We start from the raw sequence: 20692 nt of genomic DNA on the forward strand, positions 1-20692 counted from the left end.
TGCCCAAGCGGGCTTATGTGGTGGCTCTGTCCGGGTCTACCTTCCACCTTTAACTTGGAACGAAGAAAGCGTCCACGGGTGTATCTGCAATGACATTCGTGCTTAGATTCACAAAAGTGATCACCCTAAAAGGATTCACAACATACTACTTTCGGCGGCCTGGGACTAGAAGGTTATCTGTTGTGATAGTCTAAACCAGCTTCGCCAAGAGGGACCCTGCGCTCAAACAGGCTATGTCTGTCCTTGGACAAGAAGGAGCGCTAATGCAAGCCACTGGTTTTAAATACAGTATTATTTCAATACATATCCAACGAATTAGATACAGAAAAGGCTCTAGAGAGCTATACACTAATAATTGATTAAGAATAATCATCAGTATTGACAATACTAAAAAAAAAAAAAGCAGATAAGTGCATGTACATTAGCGCCAGGGTCGTGAGTACAAACATAGCCCTGAGTGTAGGGTCTCCTATATTAATAATATGAATACCCCCAGGACCATATTTCCCCTTCTGTCTGTTTATCTCACGTCGGTTAGGAATTGAGATCCAGCATTTTCCAACCCAAGTCATTACATACCTCCTTCTGTCCTATACTCCTCGTCTTTGGTTGATATATATCACGCGCGTCTTCTACTATTCTTAATCAACTTTCGTTTGGTATTTTGTTTCTTTCTTTCCTATCATGACTCATAATGGATACGCAGTACGCAGAGCTGGCGGCTGCCTTCGACAACTAGGAGAATGTTCTACCAGCGCAGGGAGTGATCCTGTATCATCTCTACTTCTCTTCCGATGCTGCCCCATCAATACAGTGTGTAACGACAAATACACGGGGATCTGTTGTTCGAGCGAAGAAGACTGCAGACCCAAAATCAACCCAGCACAATGTGCCAATGCAACCTGGAATCTTTATCAAAACTATGATGGCGGATATTTCTGTTGTGACCAGAATCAATACGGGTTTAATAGGACTCAGGGGGGAGTTGGGTGTGGAACGGAAAAAGAGCTTCAGGATGCAAGTAGGACGTTAGCAACCCTAGTCTCACTTGGTAAGATTCAAGTCCTGTTTAACTTTGCATACACCCAGTTCTGATATAACTAGGCACGACCCCAACACCGAGTAGCTCCCTGATATTGAGCAGCGCGACCGAAACACTGAGCAGCTCCCTGACATCGAGCAGCTCATTGACATCAAGCAGCTCACCGACATCAAGCAGTTCCACAAAATCGAGCAACCTCTCAACATCTAGCAGCTCCCCAACATCGAGTAGCTCCTCCAGTTCAAATACTGGCGCAATCGCAGGTGGTGTGGTTGGTGGTGTTGCCGGGTTAGCAATCATTGTCGCCTTGCTTTGGTATTTCATGCGTCGTCGCCCACAGAAGCAGCCTCTAGCGGAGGTGCCCGTCACCGAAGCATCAATGTTGCAGCACAATTCTCTTCAGTCCCCGGGCATACTGGGCGAATTAGACGGCCAAACTTCTGTGTCAGAGCTACCTAGCCACAAAGGGGATACTCTCCACGAGTTGCCGGAATCTGGAAACAATCGATGAAAGGATTCTCTGACAGAATGCTAGATGATGATTTTTGTCGATGATATACCCGGTGTTTGGCCATCTTCGCTCATCTAACATTTCTACCTTGTCTTTACTGTTATTTAATCGAATGAATTTGGGCAGAGACATGCCTGTGGCCATCGTATTCCCGATCATTAGGGTATCATCATCGCTATCAAAAGAAACCCAGCCTGATTTACCTCATTTGTCCTATCACACATTTACACATCTGAGATACTGCCAAGATTTTGTCCTAATAATAGACCCCATGGTTGAAACATCCAACCTCTGGCTCAAATATATTATTAGAGGTATTCTAACTTTATCCCAAATCCAGCATTGCTCCCAAACCAAAACAAAAAATAAAAAACATAAATACCTGCCTCACTACAGTCAGCAGCGAACGTTGTACATATATAATCTAGAAATAAGGTATATATGGTGGATCAATGTAAAGCAAGTCCCGAAAACTTTTAACTTTGTATTGGTTCGTCACTGAGAGAAGCGTCCACTGATCCATACGGACCACGCAATTAGAATGAACTTAGTACTAACGTCCACGGATGTATCGATTTACTAATTTTTTACGGCAGAAAAAGTAAGATTAGATTCTCAGGAGCAATCGAGAGCATCCTAATCTGAATGTTGGCCTATTTCTGAGCTCCTGTAAGTACCCATGGTTAGTTTCTAGGAATATTAGATTTTTCTGAGCTTAAGACTATCTCTCTAGCTGAGGAGAACTACCCGGGGACCTATCTACCTACTCTATATGGTTTAATCATCTCTTCGATTACCTTACAATGTTTGACTGTGCTTTTCGCAACCATCAAATCGACAATACTGGCAAGAGACACGCTGCCCATGACATCAAACACAGCTACGGTGGCGCCTAATGATTTACCAATCCAGTTCCGCAGATCCCCCGCCATCAAGGAATCAACCCCATAGACCAATTTAGAAGCAAAATGTATTGATTAAATAGAAAACGTGCGGTTGAGGGTAGGTTGAAACACCCCGGAATGTAACAAGTCTGGCCCTGCATCGCTCACCTTGGGTATGTCACCCACCCATTGCAGACCAATGTTTCCGAAGCTGTCGCCGTGACAGGGGCAATCATGAATTGGCACAGACGGAAAGCTACTTCTTCTCGGCCTCCATATTCCTGTCATACTAGATAAGCCATACCGCGCGAGGAATGCCCACCGAGTGTTTTCACTACTTACATGTCAAACTTGGCACGGTTGCCCGCCTTAAAGCAAAGGGCATAATCGTCACTGCTCCAGGTGACTTCAGAGCCTCGGTGAATGAAGAAAGTATCACCAGCTTTCATGGTAACCTGTTTGCCGGTCTCATCCTCCAGTTTCACAGTTCCTAGATCGACATCAGCCTTGCAGTCTATCAGAAACCATTAGATATTCACCGACCTCTTAACACAACACCGGTTTCATCGGAAATATATTTCGGGAGCGTTTCGGGAGCAGCATCGGTGTTTTCGATAAAGAAGAACGATCCAGTGAGTGAGTTCTCAGGACTAGTTCCTTCCTTTGAAGTGTAAACATCGTCTAAACACAGACGGGAATTAGATCAGTGTACGTCTATCTCCTACAGGTAGGTTCATACCGTAGAGTACATGGTCATTCCAAGGAATCTTTGGAATCTTGAAGAGCTTCGCTTCACTAAGATGTTCGAAAACCATATTGGAATATATGTAGTTGATTTGACTGGTTGCGATATGTGTATAGATATCTCGTGTCAACAACCATTTTGTTTTGAGCGGACGATGAGGAATTTATACAGGCAGCACTCGGAACATGACGGCCATTCTGAGAATTGTCAATTCTACGCTAGCGAAAAAGCAGGATAGAACTCACAATCATGACACACACTGTTACAACTTTCCGCGTTGTTCGTTGAGGCATGAGTTGTGCGAAACAGCGCGATTTCTAAGCATTCTCCCTCCTTCCAAGCTTGTCCGTTCTTGCTTCCTCTTCCCCTCAATACTAGGACACTACTCATACATGTTTTCTGATTTGACCGGAACAACTTTCTCCTCTGTGATTGCGAGAATATCTAGATACAGGAATAATGGAAAATCCCCTCATTTGCCAGTAGCGGCTTACACTTGGGCATAAGTACGCGAATTGATTAATGGGGGGGAGGCGCACCGCCCTGCTATCCGCCATGTCTACGCTAGCGGTTTTTGGATATACACTTCCCAAATATTGGATATCTCTCCAGCTCTTCTAGTTTTTCCCTTGGGGGAAATGATAACTTGTTGAGCATGTGAGGGAAACCCGGAAAGGTTCCGCCATGAAATGAACCCCTGCAATCATATATATACATGAAAATGATGGACGGCAACTGTTTGTCTCATATTTATTTTGCTCTGCTGACTTAGGGACTTTGAGGCTAAACAAATTTTAAGGTTCTACAAAAGAAGCAAAGACAGAATCACTCTACTTCAAGACACAGCGGTTCGTACTGATAATTACTCTCCAGAGCTATTTCACTTCCAGTCTTCGTCACCATACTTACAAAACCGCGATTCGTTTCACAGAGGAACCATGACGGTCGACAACAAACTACATGTTCTCGTGGTAGGCGCAGGATTCGGGGGCCTGGGCTGTGCCATCGCGTGTAAACGACAAGGATTCGACGTGACAGTCTTCGACAAAGTGGCTAAATTCGCGCCTATTGGAGACTCCATTGGATTTGGGTGCAATTCTGCGCGTCTCTTGAAAAGATGGGGTCTCCTCGACGACATGTTACCCTTATGCTCGAAGGTAAAGCTTGCTACCATACACGATTACACTGGCAAGCTTTTAGCAACAGACCCATCTCAGGGAGATGCGGAGGAAGAGTTTGGAGTGCCATCTTTGATCGGGCACAGAGGCCATCTGCACCAAATAATGCTCGATCATGCTGCTAAGCTCGGCGTTGATGTGAGACCTGGATCAGAGGTCGTGGATTATGACTCTGCAAAGCCGAGCATCATTCTCAAATCCGGGCAAGAGATTACCGGAGATGTTGTTGTTGTAGCGGATGGTGTGAGAAGCGTCGGAAAGACGGCAGTCCTTGGGTACCATGATAAGCCCCAGCACAGTGGCTACGCAGTTTGGAGAGCATTCGCTGATGGAACCGCGCTTCGCGATGATCCGCTTGTGCAGAATCTTGTGAAAAGTATGTTCCTTTATCTTTCAACGTTGAGTTCATTCGGCTTACTCATTGAACCAAACAGATGACAGCCTTGGGCTCTGGATTGGACCTGATATCCATGCTCTGGCACTTTCTTTCGACGGTGGATCGCTTATCAACATGGGCGTTACTCACAAAGATGACGCCGATATAGAGGAGGGCTGGCGCGTCCCTGCCAAGAAGGAGGATGTTATGGAGTTGATTCGCGACTGGGATCCTGCATACAAGAAACTATGGGAACACACGCCCCCAGAAAATATTCTTGATTGGAAACTTGTTTATCGACCCTGTTTGGAAAAATGGGTCTCCGATACTGGCTTAGTTACGATCACGGGAGATGCGGCGCATCCGTTCTTGCCCTCATCTTCCCAAGGTGCCAGTCAAGCCATTGAGGATGGTGCTACCATCGCTCTGTGCCTTGCAAAAGCTGCCAGCAAAGCGAATATTCCGTTGGCACTGCATACTTTCTTTGAGATCAGATACGAACATGTGGCTGCAGCACAGCATATGGGCATTGAGCAACGAGATGAATGGCATCACAATCATGAAGATGGCCAGCTGACAAATACTCCGGACTTCTCTAAAGGCATGCTGAAGACTAGATCTTTATGGGGACACGATGCGGAGAAAGTAGTGGAAGAAGAGTGGGATGCTAAGTCAGCCTTAGCCCGGGAAAAGTATGGTGTCTAGATATGACTTTGTTGTCCTATCTGATCAGACCTTTTCAATATCATATTATCATAGTGTTGCCTAGCCAGTCAATCCAAACAGAGTTATAATCTTTCAAATTGTGTTATATTTTGTAGCTGTGGATGTACCAGAAGGAACAATCGTGGGACAACAAATGAACTGTAGGTCTTACATTACATCGCAGTGGTTCGAGCTTGCGCCTATCACACTATACTCACTACATCGGCCCCTAGAGAATTCCGTAGAGCTGCACGATTCGGTAATAAAAATGTAATAAGCTAAATGAATGTCCCAAATAAGGAATATTTTAAGGGGTTGAAAGTCTAGACAGCGCCTTAGCAGGTTCAGGGGCACGATAGTGGGAGACTAGATATTAACTTGTGTCTGCGATTGTGGTTAATCGGAAGAATATGGCAGCCTAAGGGGAAATCGGCGCCACCTGCTTTTGGAAAGGAAGTCAACTCTCATTTCAAAAATGCTAGGTGTAGAGCGATAGCCGAGGTGTAAACTAACGGAACTAGCCCTCGCGGAAATCCTTTGAGATGACACCATCTCAGTAAAATGGATCCAATCGTATCCCCACACTGTGGCGTTTACCCCGGCTTTTTCCCGGAAAGTTCTATGTTGTAGACTCGGTTGCCAAGTCGTTGCGGGGATAACTCTAGGTAGGGATCCTACAGGGACTCGCTCTGGAGGAACAGCGTTAGATTCCCATACTGTGAGACAAAAAAAGGGGGGAAGAGAGTGGGGATCTATCTTCGGAGTATAATAGGATCTATCACATATCTACTCCCCAGCCCCTTATAGGGTGCCTCAGGCATTCAAAAAACATAAACATGGCCCTAAAGCCAATGGTGGCTGTTCTGCCTTTCAGGTACACGACCAAAATTCTTGACCTAATCTTGTAGATTTCATAAAGCCCTTTCTTATCTAGTTAGAGGAATCTAATTTACATCTTTTAGGCCAGAAAATCGACCTCGTTAATCTATACTCTCATAGAAAGCCGTAACGCCACAAACATCCAGGGCTTATCAAATTGATCGTAGGCCAACCAGCAGTTAATCCGCCCTTCGAGTATCCCCCTCCTTTTCCCATACGAAAACTATGTTTATCTCTCATGTCTCTAGGGTTTCCTCTAGAGCTATCTTATAGAATTACTAACTAGTCGGCGCGCTATGACTGCCATTGAATCTCCACTCATACTTTCCCCGCATTAATTCAATCCAATTGTGGACCCTAAGAAGTTGCCAGCAATGACCATTTATCACTGTTACAAGAATATCGCTGCCAAGATGATCCGTGAAATATTTTATATCAAGCATGGATCCCATAAATGACCCTTGACTAACCGTCGGTCTGTTTGCTGTTAAAATCTTTATCCGACTGTCGAACGATATACGCTATGAAGGAATTCAAGATCAATGTCCCCCAACTGGGGCCACGACTCACCATTGCCTTTTCCATTATCTGCTGCACTCTTACTATGTGTAACTATTCTTATGATGCCGCGATGATCAATAGTCTCTATTCGATTCCCAGCTTCTCAATATGTAAAGTTGACTATATCCCTGCTGCCTTGAATTATAGCTGACTTTAATTTCGCCTAAAAAAGACTTTAAGATGACAGCCACATGGAGTGGCTTGATTGTTGCCATGATGGGGATTGGGTCCATTGGTGGCCTTCCACTATCAGCTCTATCTCTTGACAAGCTCGGCAGAAAATGGGGTATGGCAATTGGAGCCACCATTCAGCTCGTTGGAGCGTTGGTTTCTGCCCTGGCACACAACAGTAATCGCCCTTCCTCTCTAGGCCTCGAGGAGGCTACCAATTAGATTTTTTCTCTGAACTGACTTTCGTTCAGTCACGGCATTGTTGATTGGGCGCTTCCTGATAGGCGCCGGCTTGATCATCAACGGAACGGGTGGCCCGTCATGGATGATGGAGATATCACCACCATCCCGTCGGTCCCTCTTCACCAATCTCATGCTGGCCCTCATGTCGATTGCTGGCACTATTGCGGCAATTGTCGCGCTGGCAATCAATGGTCATGACACCGAGTGGGTGTGGCGTGGTCCCCTCCTGGTGAGACTTTCGTCCCGTACTTTCAACATCAGACTCGATCAACTGACCAAATACTTTTAGGGAGAAGTTGCCCCTCCGGCTATAGGCCTAGTTCTTCTCATCTTCACTCCAGAGAGTCCTCGTTGGTTGGTTTCTAAAGGAAGAAATGAAGAGGTCAGTATCTTTCCGTGTTGAATCCGAGCCTCGCTAACAATTACCTCAATTAGGCTTTCGACATCCTTGTCCGTCTACACGCCGACGGAAATCGCCAAGATACCGTGGTCTGTCTGGAGTTTGAAGAGATTGTGTCAGCCGTCACATACGAGCAGGAGCATGCGGGATCTTGGAAGAGTCTTGTCTCGACCAGTGAGTACCCTGTCAAAACTACGGTCATGATCATTATGATTCAAGCTGACATGCTACTTCCCATAGAGTCTCAAATACATCGATTCTCGCTCGTAGTCCTTAGTAACGTCATCCTTCAGGCTTCGGGATGCAGCTTTATGTAGTATTTCTTCACCTTGGTAATCTCGTAGGCGGGCGTAACCGAGACAAGCACCCTTCTCTACCTAACACTGGGTATTTGCCTATGGTAGGCCGTGTCCAACCAATCGGGTGTTCTAATTATTGCAAAATTCGGACGTAAAACTGTCATGCGTAAGTGGACATTGGTCATATTTCTTTGGGAGCACATAGTTGACATGTCCCCAGTTTTTGCCTCCGTCATCTTGACTCTGTGCTTTATCCTTCTCACCATCCTTATGTACAAGGCGTCAGTAACTGGAAACACAAAATATGGCATCGGCGGCACAGTCATTATCTTCATTTTCCAATGGACTGCCTCCAGCTCATGGATGCTTCTCGCCTACTCTTACCCACCCGAAGTTCTCACCTTTGCCCAGAGGACCCGCGGTCTTTCCATCAGTCAGGCAGTTGGTTACGCCCTGGTGACAATGTTCTCCTACTGTCTACCTATAGCAGTAAACAATATCGGTTACAAGTGGTACGCCATTCTTGCTTGCTTGAATGCCGGTATATTTTTCATCGTCTATTTCGTCTTTGTGGAGTACGTACCATCCTATCCCTCAACCTCAGATTGGGAAGGAAAAAAGGTTATGACTAAAAGCTAATGCCCTCATAGAACTAAAGGTAAGACCCTCGAAGAGATTGATATTATCTTCGAAGGCGCCGAAGCTTTCAACGCCCGTCAGTTGGGAACCAGCGTTGGTAAAAATACTACAATCATTGAGGGTATCGAACCTACATCAGCGAGCGGCTATATGCCTTCTCTCATCAAAAGCGACTGAAGTGCGAGCTTTATGTGTACTCAGTCAAGCACAGGAGCTTTCCTGATAATAGCGCACTATTCAATCTTTGGATCAGAGGACAGCAAGTGCATTTATCAATCTCTAGCTGTTTGTTGTTGTGGCAAATTCTGGTGTCCACTGTCCTAGTTTCGCCAGCATCGCCTGTACAAACAAGGGGATCGTACTCCATCCATCAAATATGCAAAGCCACCGTTGTGGCCTATAACTTTTCCAGGTGTACTGAAATTCATATTGACATCCATATTGAAAATCTATGCTTAAGCAGTAGTAGTATACGGCTCCCTATGGGTCCTAGTGCTGGGCTAAGCGGGCCTATCCCCGTTCAGTCCTAGCGGGCCGCATCAGCCAAGCCGGAGGCCCCCCAGACTGGGCCCCGGGCAGAAGCCGGTCCTTAATTAATCTACTGTCTCGCTAGGAAGGAAGAACTTGCCTTCATTTGGCTCTGTTGGAACGGCCCCATTGATAAACACAAACTCGTGGTTTTCCAATACCTCGCGGATCTTTACTCAATTTAGCCTCAGGCTCAGGCTTGGGATCAGGCCACAATTCAGTACAGCCACATACCGGTCTGCATTTCAAAAATCTAATAGTAGTGGTCAGTCCCTGTTGTATAGTATGGCCATCAGAAAGAATTTCCTTGAGGAGCCAGGACCTTGGAGCAATTTCCCCTGTTATGGAGGGAAAGGAATCTTATCGTTCAATATCGGGGCTTACGGCTTCTGTAACAATCGAAAATGCGTCAGCCTATTTAAATCTCCACTAAGGCTTCTACTACTCCGAGACTCAAGTGGTATCTGCCTACCCATTTGTGGCTAGGGCATACGGAGTACGGAGCCGGGATGAAATACAACTCCACCTGCATTCTTTCATCAGGATAATATTTTTTAGCAGTTTCCAATTGGCCAGTGAACTTTGATTCACCATATGCAAAATAGATAAATTCAATGGGTGTAAGTTATACACATTTATAATAATGCGCTTTCTTTTTTATTCATGGATACATATACTTGCGGTCCTCGTCCTGTGTCACCGTAATCCGAGTCGTGCGTACGATTCCGTCGTCATTTGCACCATTTTGCAGGTACTCCGTGGATTCAGATGGCTTCAGGGGATCCAGCTTGTAGTAGGCATTACTGGCTGTGGTTCCCCTCAATCTGCTTTGATCGCTCGACTTCCCGGTTCCTTCACTCTCCCAAGCCCGCTTAGATGTGTTCCCTGAGGTAGACATGCCGAAGACCCTCTTCATTTTAACCCCGAGTCCTGTTTCCTTCAGGATCTTTGGAATGCACGGCAGAGCAACGATAAAAAAGCCACATGTCATTTCGGCTGTTGCCCAGAAGGCCAGCGGCGGCAACGTCCAAATAGCATCTGCCGCCTTGCCATGCGTGATTGTGGTTTCGAGCCGGAAGACTGCGGAAATACATGCGCTATGTGTTTCTCGATATTAGCTCAATAATCGAAGCTATTTTTGTATATTAGCACTCACAGCAAGCCGAAGCTAAAGATAATGGAGACACCCATCCGCTTTCGCCAGGTCATCTTGAGACTCCAGATAGGTTGTTGTGGCAAGAGCAGAATGGCCACATCGGAGATCAGCTGAATGCTAGCGGATGCCACTTGTAACTTGTACAAGTCAAAGCATTTGCTAGTCGCCAGGATGGTGATATCCCAGATTGCACTGTGAGGAATGCACTGCATATTCAAGGAGACCACGATGCCAATTCCAGCTGTAATCTGAACAAAGATAACGATCACACACCCCCACCAAAAATAGCCCTCGGATCTGTGGCCTCTTGGAGCGAATAACCGGCAGCATCCTATCATAATGGTTACTTTCAACAATGGTAGAACAATTGTATAAAAGACACCGAAGAGAAAGACGTACTTCAATCAGATCAGTTGAAGAAATTCCTAGTGTCTGTGTATCGGACTCACATATTGAATAAGGATCATATCCTTCAACCGAATATTCCATTGGTGAACGAAATACCCTGGTGTACTAATTAGACCTATCTCCGCATAAAGTGCTCCCCAGAAGCATCCCTAGGTAGCTTTTAGTTTCGGATAATGAGTTATTTCTTCGACGACCAACTGACATATGCACAAAGGGTTAAAGCTATAGAATAATTCAAAGTTAGTGATACATTAATATCATAAGGGAGTATGGAAGGGCTCTGTTTATGCTCGAAAGTTTTGCTGGAGAGTATAACGCATACCTTCTTCAATTTGCACCTTTCTTAATAACCAGATGCGACCATAGGCACGTATAAAAAGGCATATTGTAGAAACAGCAGCACATGCTGATAGTACTCCAATGGCGAGGGCGTTGTTATTTGGCGGATTGTCGAAGTTCGGGGTAACGCCATCTGGCGGCGCGAGGGCAGGGCCGTTGAGATCCATTACAAATGATGAGTGTTTTCTGGAGCCAGTTTAATGTCCATCTGGGCTTGAACGACCGTTGAGGTTTTATAAATGGACTAATTGGTTGCTTATGGGCCCCTGTCTTCGTCAAACCAGAAGCCCAATTGCGATCTTCAGGAGTGACGGGACAACGGGTTTGCCCAGGTGTGTTCCAGAGAAAGCTCAGGCTCTGTTAACCTCAGTGTAAACGTTTTCTTGCAGGGATTTGATTCCTCTTGCAGTCGGTTTACCCGTTTCAGACAGGGGTTTGCCCATTATTGTAATAATCCCGCACATGTGGCAACGAAAAAAGAACAAGATCAACACGGATGCAAACAGGCTACCGAGGAAGCCTGGAGTTGGGTCACTAAAAACAATTGCAGTATAGAGCAGCGTTGGATCACTTTTTTGGGGGCCAGAAGCTGGGGAAATAAATCAACCTGCATGTACGGAGTACAGAGTACGATAGTACCAACTAGTTCGGTGCTTATTTTCTTTTTCTCTCACAATTTAATCAATAATCCTATGAAGAATGTTTTTAACGGATATAAAGCACAAACAAAAAAAATCCCAGAACGTCTCGAATACGTACTCCCCCCAACAAAGGTACTAAATGGAAGGCGCTACCTAACAATAACATTGACGAGATATATACCCTTGCAACCAAAGTGGTGTCATAGATCCACTCTACTCCTACACTAAACAAGATGGGGAAACTCGAAATATATCGGGCCCACATGCAAGACTCGCTGTGAACTTTTGAGCTGGGAGAGCTGGGACAATGTTTTCCGCTGTCACGGCTGGGCGTCCACCTGCTATTGGGAGATTGCGTGGTGTGGGTCAAGAGCTAAAGATACTAACGGGAAATTTGCTAAAAGAAAGAAATTATTTTCATGGATAACCCCTGTATGTCTCAGAATCCCTGTATCTTTCACAAGGTATTTTGTCGTGCCTGTTCTGCGTTATTGGTCCTTATTCTCGGTGTAGGAGTGGGGGTAATTGCCGTTGACAGACGACAAGGCCTATAAAGCTTGGAATTGCATGTTATGCACGAAGTTCACGTTTCTCTCCTTTTACGTCTCCCTGTGCCTATCATTGTTGTCCGATCGCCCCGATGCCTAGGCAAGACGTTTTTCATCTTCACCCTTTGGGGTGGGAAAATGATCCGGAGGAGGAGCGTTTCAAAGTCTCAACCCTCGACTACTTGACTGTTTGCACCTACAACAACTATGGCCTTTTCTTTCAGGTGGAGGATGCAGATAAGGCTAGAGTCGCTGATGTGCTGAAGACTGGTCTTGAACGTACTCTGAGCCAAGTTCGACATATCTGTGGTACCATCGAGAAAGACCCTTCCGGTGGCCACTCATTTGTGAAGAAGAAAGATAGCACTGTACGCTTTGTGGTCCAATGGCTAGATTCAGATTCACCAGAAGACAGCGCCTATCCAACCTTTGACGAAATTGCAAAGGGCAATTTTTGTACTTCAGTACTAGGTGACCTCAACCGATGGAGTATCCCTCCGATGACATACGGCGAAAAACCAGAGGCTCACCCTGATAGCAGCCCAGTGGTTGCAGCATACAAGGTTAACTTCATTCGGGGTGGACTGGTCTTCATTATGCACCATCACCACTTCTCTAATGATGTCATGGGTTGGGCTGGGCTCGTCCACCAGCTAGCTGAAAACTGCCATGCAATTGTCAACCAGACGCCCTTCCCCTTATGGGACTCTGCATGCCTTGATCTATCACGTCTCACAAAGCCCATTGTGCCTGAAGGGTCTATGATCGATGGCCCCCCTGCGCCTGAGCGTCATCCTGATCATGTCGCGGCCGAAATGCTGCTCTTCCACCTGCCTAAGAGTAAGGCAGCGGAGCTAAAGACACTCGCGACACCGACAGACGGATCTTGGATCTCCACATACGATGCATTCTCCGCTTTCATATGGCGCACTATTTCTCGGCTTCGAGCCCCTGTCTTTAAGCCAGATCTATCAGCCCCATTATTGTGGATAGAAGCTATCGATATGCGGCGACGGATGCACAGCCCCAAGGTGCCCGCACGGATGCAGCATAATGTTATGACTGGAGCTATCTCATCCACTGCTCCAGTCACTGCACCTACAGTAGCAGAGGTCATTTCTGAGTGGCCGCTATCAAAGATAGCTTCTTATATCCGCCAGCTGACCAACAGCATTACACAGGAGGCTCTGGATCAAATGCTAGATGTAGTAGCCACAGTTCATGACAAGACAACGCTGAATATCCGCATTGACTCGCACCCGCCCATGTCAATTCTCCAAACAGATCATCGCGATGCCAATATTACAGGCGCTGATTTCGGCTTTGCAAAGCCCTTTACGTACCGGCATCTCATCGACTGCTTGACACAGGGCGTCATCATTATCTACCCATCGCGTGACCCGTCTCCTGAATCAGATGAGGGCCCCGAGTTTTCAATCTCTTATGAGACGAGCGTGAAGCAGGCCCTGATTGAAGATCCAGAGTGGAACAAGTATTTCGAATACCGCGGTGTCGATGCTATTGACGCTCTCCAGCAAGATTCCTAAGGGTATAATGAAGACCGACAGGGAGAATTCTGTTTAGTTTGGCCTCAGTTGTCTGAGCTCCTGTGTATATCGTCAATATAGATTTGGAGCCCCTGCAAATTGGCTTTTCCGAGATATTCCTAGATATTGTAGAACCAAAAATCGAGGGCAGGATATTTTTAGAAACTTAGAGATGGTATTGTAGAGGAAAGGGTCGACAAGTCGAGTGGTGGCATAACTGCAGAATAGTAATGCCAATAAATGCAACTCCACCGTGTATTTAGTATTTACCTCCCAGCTAGAGTCGAAACAATCCAGATCAACCAACACACTGATGACGCCAGCCCTTCGTTGAAGGAGACAACGGTCAAGAGCATCTGATGAGGGTAGCGCAGTGAATTTTATTGCCTAGGTGAGGTTACCGACTTGGCTGCTTTCCCGTTACCGAGCCAGCTCCAAGGTTTGCTCAGGAGTCATGCCCAGTGCCCAGGTGCGCGGTGGGGCCGGCCCCGGGGGAGCCCCGGGGGACTCCCGGGGGCCCACCCGTGGACGATTTTAATGATTATGTAAGACCCACTGTTGGGCACCTGGGCACACTGGGCACAAAAAGGGCAAGGGGTGAGTGAGCAGATTCGCCATGCAGTAGATCGGGTGTAACTTTTCATCGGTCCAGGCACATGATACTTCTAGGAATCAATCCGAAGATGGTTTGCGCTCTAAAAATGTCTATCGTTGGATCCTGACACCATCCCTAGGAGTCGTTGTTGCAGTGCGAGATACCTAATCTAAATATATCACCTCGAAGCGGTAGTCTCATGGGTTAACTAGCGGGTTTCTAGCCATTGGTTTCGACGTGGACTACCAAGAAATCAAGCAAAAGTTTTCAAAAATAGTAGATTTCACTAATTCCTTCATAGCATGCCACACATTTTGAGGCTCTGACGTACGTAAAAGGCCGGACCCATCATGATCGTATGCTGAAGTCTCAAGCCAACTCACGGAGCATACCGAAATCCTTCCACGCCCTCCAACGCATCCCGTTTCCCTTCTTCCACAAGACGGTTCTGTCGGTTAAGGTAGAACGAGAATCCCAGGGTAACAAGTATATACAGCATCTGCATCGCAATCGTAGCCCACATACCAGGGAGGTATGTCTGCAACAGCAACAACATTAGTATCAATTAAAATACTCTTGAATTTATACTCACCGGAGCGTCCTGGGTCCTGAAAATTGTTGACCCCGTAATTCCACCGGCAGCCCCAACAGAAATCATAGCAGCTGCAATAACACCCCGTTTCTCCACTGTGGCAACCTGGCTCTGTCCATAGGATAGCGTGCTCGGTACGTTTGCCTGTGTCCCGAAGACAGCGAAGAACAACCCGAAATAACGTACGCCGGGTGGGCGGCAGTACAGAGTGATCAGAAGTCCAACGACCGCGAAAAGGGCTTGGATGACGAGGACCAGCCAGCGGATTTTATACTTATCCGAAAGCCAGGCCATGAGTAGGGACATGATAATGGCGAATATATAGGGCGGGGATGACAGTATCTGGGATAGGGCATAGCTAAACCCCATTCCGTCTCGGAGGATTATGGGCTGGAAGTAGGCGATAGAGTATACGCCTGACGCTGCGATAAAGTATTGTATAGAACTAGGTCAGGTTAGCATACTCCTTGTTATTGAAAAAGAGATGAAGATTTACTAAACAATCAACTTCCAATCCCGCATCATCACAAATGCCTCCTTCAGCGAGGGATGTTTGTACTCTCTTGACTGTTTGTCAATAGACAGGCGAGCAATCGCAATCTCTTTTTGTCGTGGTTTTAACCAGCTTGCCTTGTCAGGGACTTGATAGAAGTTAGTTGTGGCCCGAAAATATTCGCTTGTTGTAACTTACACTGCACAAGGAAGAATGCAGCGGCAATGCCGGCCACAATCGTTGCGATTCCCTCAATTATGAATATCCAACGCCAACCTTGCGCATATATTCCATCCCCAACTCGTATCAGAGAGAATGCGTAAGCAAGGATCGGTCCGAAACCAGAAGCTGTTAGTGCCGCCATGTAGAACAGCGAGACCCTAGTGGCCGTTTCATATTGCCGGTACCACGAACCGATAATAAAGACCGCACCCGGGAACACTACCCGCGTGTTAGCACGAATTGTGTGAGATTGCATATATGAGTACATACATCCAGCCTCGAAGATACCAAGTAGCGCACGACACACAGTCAAAGTGGTCCAGCTCCGAACGAACCCCATTCCCAGAACGCAGGCTCCCCAGGATGTAATCAGGAAGCTGAGCCAGATTCTGGCACCAACGCGTCGAATAACAAGGTTCGATGGAATCTCAAATAAGCCGTATCCTGCTAGAGTCAGCCAATCGTCGCACCGTATAACATATCACACCTACCAATGAAAAATACCAACAGCGCAATGTTATACCTTGACCTGGTAGGGGTTAGTATCTAACAGGTATAGGGAACTAAGATCCATATGCGATCCATAGCAGCTAACCCTTGTAATAGCTGAATGTCCTCTCCAAGACCAGCAATGTATGCTGCAGATATGTTCGTTCGGTCCAGTAACGACAGCGCGAAGACGATGCATAGCATCGGGAAAACGCGCCAATCGATGGCTCTCCTATATCATCGTTAGTATTTCAATTAGAAAGCACGGTAAGTGATATCCCTACACCAGCGCTTTCTCCTCCTCCTCGGTCCACTGCTGGACACTAACCCCTTTCTCGCCCTCATTCGAGACGGCAAAGTGAGGTTTATCACCGGCCTCCTCAATATGCTGGGCTTCGCTGTCCTTGTTGGTCATCCTGGGCAAATGATGCTGACCACGTTGGTCTGTTTACACGAGATCAGAGAGAAGACGAGACTTAGTTTCCTTTTAATGGCCGATCACAGCCTGAAGTAGCCTGGCTCATGGACACTAATAGATTCATGTCTACCCTCGGCCTAGCGGTTATGTCTCTGCATCGCTTACTTGCCCTAAACCTTATATAGATTACAGCCATTTAGTTAGTTCCTTACTCATGAACTTGTCGCGGACATTGATAGATCCATGTCTACCCTCGGGTTAGCGGTTATATCTCGGCATCTCTTACTTGTCCCCAACCTTATAGAAATTGCAGTCAGTTAGTCGCCTACTGATGGGCTTGTCACGGTTGTATTCCAACTTGTTTTCCCCGTGGGTGGTACAACACAGGTACGGCTGCAGGTGGGCTAGACAGCCCTTGACTCCGTTTTCAGGTCAAAAGACACCATCCTATACCTTGAGCCTAGCAATTTCTCGTTGATAAACAATATATGCGAAGGTTTATACCGTATTTCATATGCGAGCTCGACACACGGCTGGACACCCCAAAACATATAGTAAATGCAATAAACTACAACTCGACGTCTTAACAACGGTATTCTATAAAGAGCTTTCTTAATGACTTAGTACATTTTAGATGATATATATATATGTATGTAGCTTCTCTGCGGAGTGCAGAAGATATTTATGGCTCTATAATTGTGATACACATATTTCTAACTTTGAGCAACGTAATTCTCGTAGTTTTGAAAATTCTTATCAACACCTACTGACCAGTCATGAGATAAAATACAAAATGTTGTTGTCGAAATATTGTGTTTCGGGGTGTCCAGCTCGCCTGTGAAATACGTTATTCAGGCATATTCAGGTAGTCCTCAAACGCCAGGCATTCGGCCATAAGCTATACACCTTCAGACAATGTGTATAGTTGACCCTACGGCTGTGAGATGCTATTTACCAACAATGCTGATAGAGCATACCACAAAGTAAATGCTAGTAACGCGGTAGTGGTAGGTAGTAGGATGATATTGCTAATACAAGGCTTGTCATACCAGCATCCCTCGGGCCTTTGTAAATGAAAATACATCCGGGGCAGGTATGCGGGGTCTCGGTCACTACCTATGTACCTAGGTATGTACATAGGTACCGGTACTGCCGAGAAAGCGGGGCTCTGTGGCATTTTGCGGGGTCCCCAAATGTGGATGCAATGGGAAATTTGCGGGGGAACACAGTCGGACGTGAATATAAGTACTGGTAAGACCCTTGCGTGCTATTATGGAGCTGCCTTTTCAAAGACTAGGCAGTCTAGAAAGGCCGAATACGTGTGCAGCAAATTGCACAAGTTGTTGTTGAAAAATTGCTTATGCAATATGGAAACTCAACTTAGAATTAAGAGAGGAAAAACACAAACTTGGTATCTTGATTGGTACATATGTATCTTTATGTTCAGGTTCCTACGCAACCTGGCGATGATCGCTGGATTATGATATAATGAGGACAATCCTCTATCCGGTCCATATATTCCCGCAGTGCTTTGTAACATGTGTCAATTCATTGGTCGAATCATTCAGATCGTAATGGCAAGGGGACGAATCCATGATATATTGATATGGTGTCCTTTTTTTGGTCGTGTTCTCATCTTGCACTTTCAAACACAAGTAGAAGGCTGTGTAAAAATCGACAGTATGCAAGACAGTTTTGGCACACAGAAACAAGAGATTTAACCCGTTGCTTCTTAAAGAGCCTGCCTACCCCGAGTCTCAATGGGTAGGAAACACATGGCTACAAAGGAAGCCAGGATCAACGCGCCGGATGCATAGATTGGCGCGTTGGGGTTTGCATCACCAGCATAGATGGCGACAAGGGGAGCACAAAGACCGGTGATACGGTTCAAGCAACTGGAGATACCAGTGCCAGTACCACGGTTCGGAGCGGGGAAAGTCTCTGGGGTATAGGCAAATAGGACACCGTACATGATGTTCTGGAAGAAGGCCTCAAGACAACTGCACAGGAGCTGGATGTCGGAGTTCGTAGATGCGGTAAAGCAGAACAGCAATACACCGGTGATCATGGTGGAGATAGCCATGGTGCCCTTGCGGCCAATGTACTTAAGCTCAACTGTCCAGCAAGCCAGGAAAGAGCCAGGGAGACCAACGATGGAGGTGATAGCGTAATTGCGGTAGGTTGTGTAGTTCGAGTTGGTCGTGCCACCAGATTGGGAGAGGTACTGTGGCAAGAAAGCGTTGAAGAGAGGATAGCCCATGCCGATGGTGGCCCAGCAGAACCAGAGCAGAACGGTATTCCAGCCCATGCGCTTGTTGGAAAACAGGGGTGCAATGCGCTCCATTGAGAATTTGGAGAAGAAGCGGCCCACAATTTGAGAGTAAGAGAGTCCTGTCTCCTTTTCGTGCACCTCGGCATGACCACCAATTTCGTTGAGAATCTCGTTGGTCAACCAGGTCTTGACGCCGTTCCTGTGGGCAATGCCATGAATGGAGTTGACGGCTTCTTCCTGGCGGCCACGGGAGAGCAGGTACTTGGGCGACTCGTACAGGTGGAAAACGAAGAAACGCAGGATAAACATGACAAAAGTGATGGCACCCAGAGTGAGGACTAGGTAGCGCCAGCCCATGTTGTTCTCCTTGGTGCAACCTTCATGGCTAGAGCAGCTGAAGTTTGGGATAAAGGCCCACGCAAGCAGACTACCAATTAGCTGGCCAACGGGCCACCAGACGCTCAACATGGTCAACAAATTGCCGGAGACAAAGGGGAGGAACTCCAGGAAAAGAGCACCATCGACAGGCAGGTTACCACCTATACCAAGACCCAAGCAAGAGAACAGAGCACATGTTCTGAATTCATGATTAGCGAAATATACATAATCGTTGTTTTTATGAAAACTTACCCGATCCAAGTAGGGCCACCACCGGCAGCTAGACCAAATGTACCAGCCAAGAACAGAGTGGCGTTGAAAGCAAGACGACGACCAACAATATCAGAGGCAACACCCCAGAATGAGGCACCAATACAGAGACCCAAGAATAGAGCGCAAGTGGTGAAACGCACCTCCGTACTGGAGATCCCAAATTCGTAGGAGATGGGGGTTAGCGTCAGAGCAACTCCCTACACATGGTTAGATTTGATTTGTGTGATCGGCTTGAGTTTGATTTCCTACCTGAAGCCAAAGGTTGTCTGCTGTCCAACCAAAACCACAAAGAAAGAACAGTTCCCATTGATATCGACCCATGCCGATATCCTGGAGAGCTCTGTTGATCACCTTTGACTTGCCTGCATCGTCGAGTTAGATCAAAGATTCAATTGCATGGAGCTTCCACACAGTAAGTAGTGTAAAAATCCAGGAGAAACATACGGTCATAGGCAGAGTCATGGGTAGCTGAGGTAATATCAGCCTCAACTTCGGCACGAAGAGCTTCAAGGGTCAGATGGGTCGAGTCATTGGAGCCGGCAGCACCGTTCTCAGAGGAAGATGCGCGGTCCGAGCCCTGGTCAGACTCTTTATCTGCCTTTTCCGAGAGGGGATGGGCAGGTGCATCGGCGAGTGGAATGACAACGCTCGGGAAGTCTTGATGGTCCGTTTTGAAAGGGTTAAATTTTTGGATCCCCATCATGGCGAATTTATATGGCGCTTTGGAATAAAATTTTCAACTGCCTGGGATTTGCTGATGTCTGTCGAGTATGTCGCTTTTCGCACGTTCTATTCCGTTCAAGTATCGCTGGAAATTCCGCGAGGGGCCAAGGGTGAATCTACAGATGTGGGGAGGAGCTGCAATGGGGTGATATATCGTGGATCCGGGGGCTTGTTTTGTGTGGGTCAAAGTGGCGCAAGGACAATGGTCGATATACTTTGTATACTGCTGTCGAGGATTTCAGATGGGCTTGTCGCTTTCGATGCTAGATTTGTCGCAATCGTGGGTGATATTGTTGCCGCCAGGGTGTTGCAGGATCGTTTGCTACTGAGGAGCGGATCTGAAGTGCCTCGTGCTTGGCCTTTGCTGTTGAAATAGATTTCTTTTGCTTTTTTTCACAAGGTGATCAATACTGGAAATGATCCAAAAGCGTGAACCA

General features: G+C 46.6%; 8 protein-coding genes across 8 annotated transcripts; 4 read left to right on the plus strand and 4 right to left on the minus strand.

Annotated features, from left to right (window-relative positions):
- Positions 1-684: 684 nt before the first annotated feature.
- Positions 685-1553, plus strand: N7479_007193 (uncharacterized protein; the record flags this gene model as incomplete). The annotated part of the gene is made up of 2 exons (XM_057254887.1): positions 685-1028; positions 1202-1553. 2 exons carry the CDS (start codon positions 685-687, stop codon positions 1551-1553), a joined length of 696 nt encoding a protein of 231 aa, XP_057108749.1.
- Positions 1554-2775: 1222 nt separating this feature from the next.
- N7479_007194 (uncharacterized protein) lies at positions 2776-3252 on the minus strand (the record flags this gene model as incomplete). The annotated part of the gene is made up of 3 exons (XM_057254888.1): positions 2776-2927; positions 2981-3118; positions 3177-3252. The coding sequence occupies 3 exons, from the start codon at positions 3250-3252 to the stop codon at positions 2776-2778; spliced, it is 366 nt and encodes a 121-aa protein (XP_057108750.1).
- Positions 3253-4120: 868 nt separating this feature from the next.
- N7479_007195 (FAD/NAD(P)-binding domain-containing protein) lies at positions 4121-5441 on the plus strand (the record flags this gene model as incomplete). Its single annotated transcript, XM_057254889.1, has 2 exons — positions 4121-4736; positions 4795-5441. 2 exons carry the CDS (start codon positions 4121-4123, stop codon positions 5439-5441), a joined length of 1263 nt encoding a protein of 420 aa, XP_057108751.1.
- Positions 5442-7061: 1620 nt separating this feature from the next.
- Positions 7062-8810, plus strand: N7479_007196 (uncharacterized protein; the record flags this gene model as incomplete). Its single annotated transcript, XM_057254890.1, has 6 exons — positions 7062-7230; positions 7304-7524; positions 7585-7677; positions 7731-7869; positions 8215-8569; positions 8645-8810. The coding sequence occupies 6 exons, from the start codon at positions 7062-7064 to the stop codon at positions 8808-8810; spliced, it is 1143 nt and encodes a 380-aa protein (XP_057108752.1).
- Positions 8811-9822: 1012 nt separating this feature from the next.
- Positions 9823-11231, minus strand: N7479_007197 (uncharacterized protein; the record flags this gene model as incomplete). The annotated part of the gene is made up of 5 exons (XM_057254891.1): positions 9823-10258; positions 10318-10558; positions 10591-10648; positions 10767-10822; positions 11048-11231. The coding sequence occupies 5 exons, from the start codon at positions 11229-11231 to the stop codon at positions 9823-9825; spliced, it is 975 nt and encodes a 324-aa protein (XP_057108753.1).
- Positions 11232-12345: 1114 nt separating this feature from the next.
- Positions 12346-13800, plus strand: N7479_007198 (Transferase; the record flags this gene model as incomplete). Its single annotated transcript, XM_057254892.1, has 1 exon — positions 12346-13800. The coding sequence occupies one exon, from the start codon at positions 12346-12348 to the stop codon at positions 13798-13800; it is 1455 nt and encodes a 484-aa protein (XP_057108754.1).
- A 974-nt stretch (positions 13801-14774) lies between these two features.
- On the minus strand, positions 14775-16606 carry N7479_007199 (uncharacterized protein; the record flags this gene model as incomplete). The annotated part of the gene is made up of 8 exons (XM_057254893.1): positions 14775-14933; positions 14988-15432; positions 15484-15628; positions 15679-15921; positions 15973-16146; positions 16194-16231; positions 16298-16423; positions 16476-16606. 8 exons carry the CDS (start codon positions 16604-16606, stop codon positions 14775-14777), a joined length of 1461 nt encoding a protein of 486 aa, XP_057108755.1.
- A 1735-nt stretch (positions 16607-18341) lies between these two features.
- On the minus strand, positions 18342-20235 carry N7479_007200 (Major facilitator superfamily domain general substrate transporter; the record flags this gene model as incomplete). The annotated part of the gene is made up of 4 exons (XM_057254894.1): positions 18342-19458; positions 19512-19729; positions 19782-19894; positions 19977-20235. The coding sequence occupies 4 exons, from the start codon at positions 20233-20235 to the stop codon at positions 18342-18344; spliced, it is 1707 nt and encodes a 568-aa protein (XP_057108756.1).
- Positions 20236-20692: the final 457 nt, after the last annotated feature.

Source organism: Penicillium vulpinum (assembly GCF_028829585.1).
Source record: "Penicillium vulpinum strain IBT 29486 chromosome Unknown utg000003l_segment0_segment0, whole genome shotgun sequence".
In the NCBI taxonomy this organism is placed as follows: domain Eukaryota; kingdom Fungi; phylum Ascomycota; class Eurotiomycetes; order Eurotiales; family Aspergillaceae; genus Penicillium; species Penicillium vulpinum.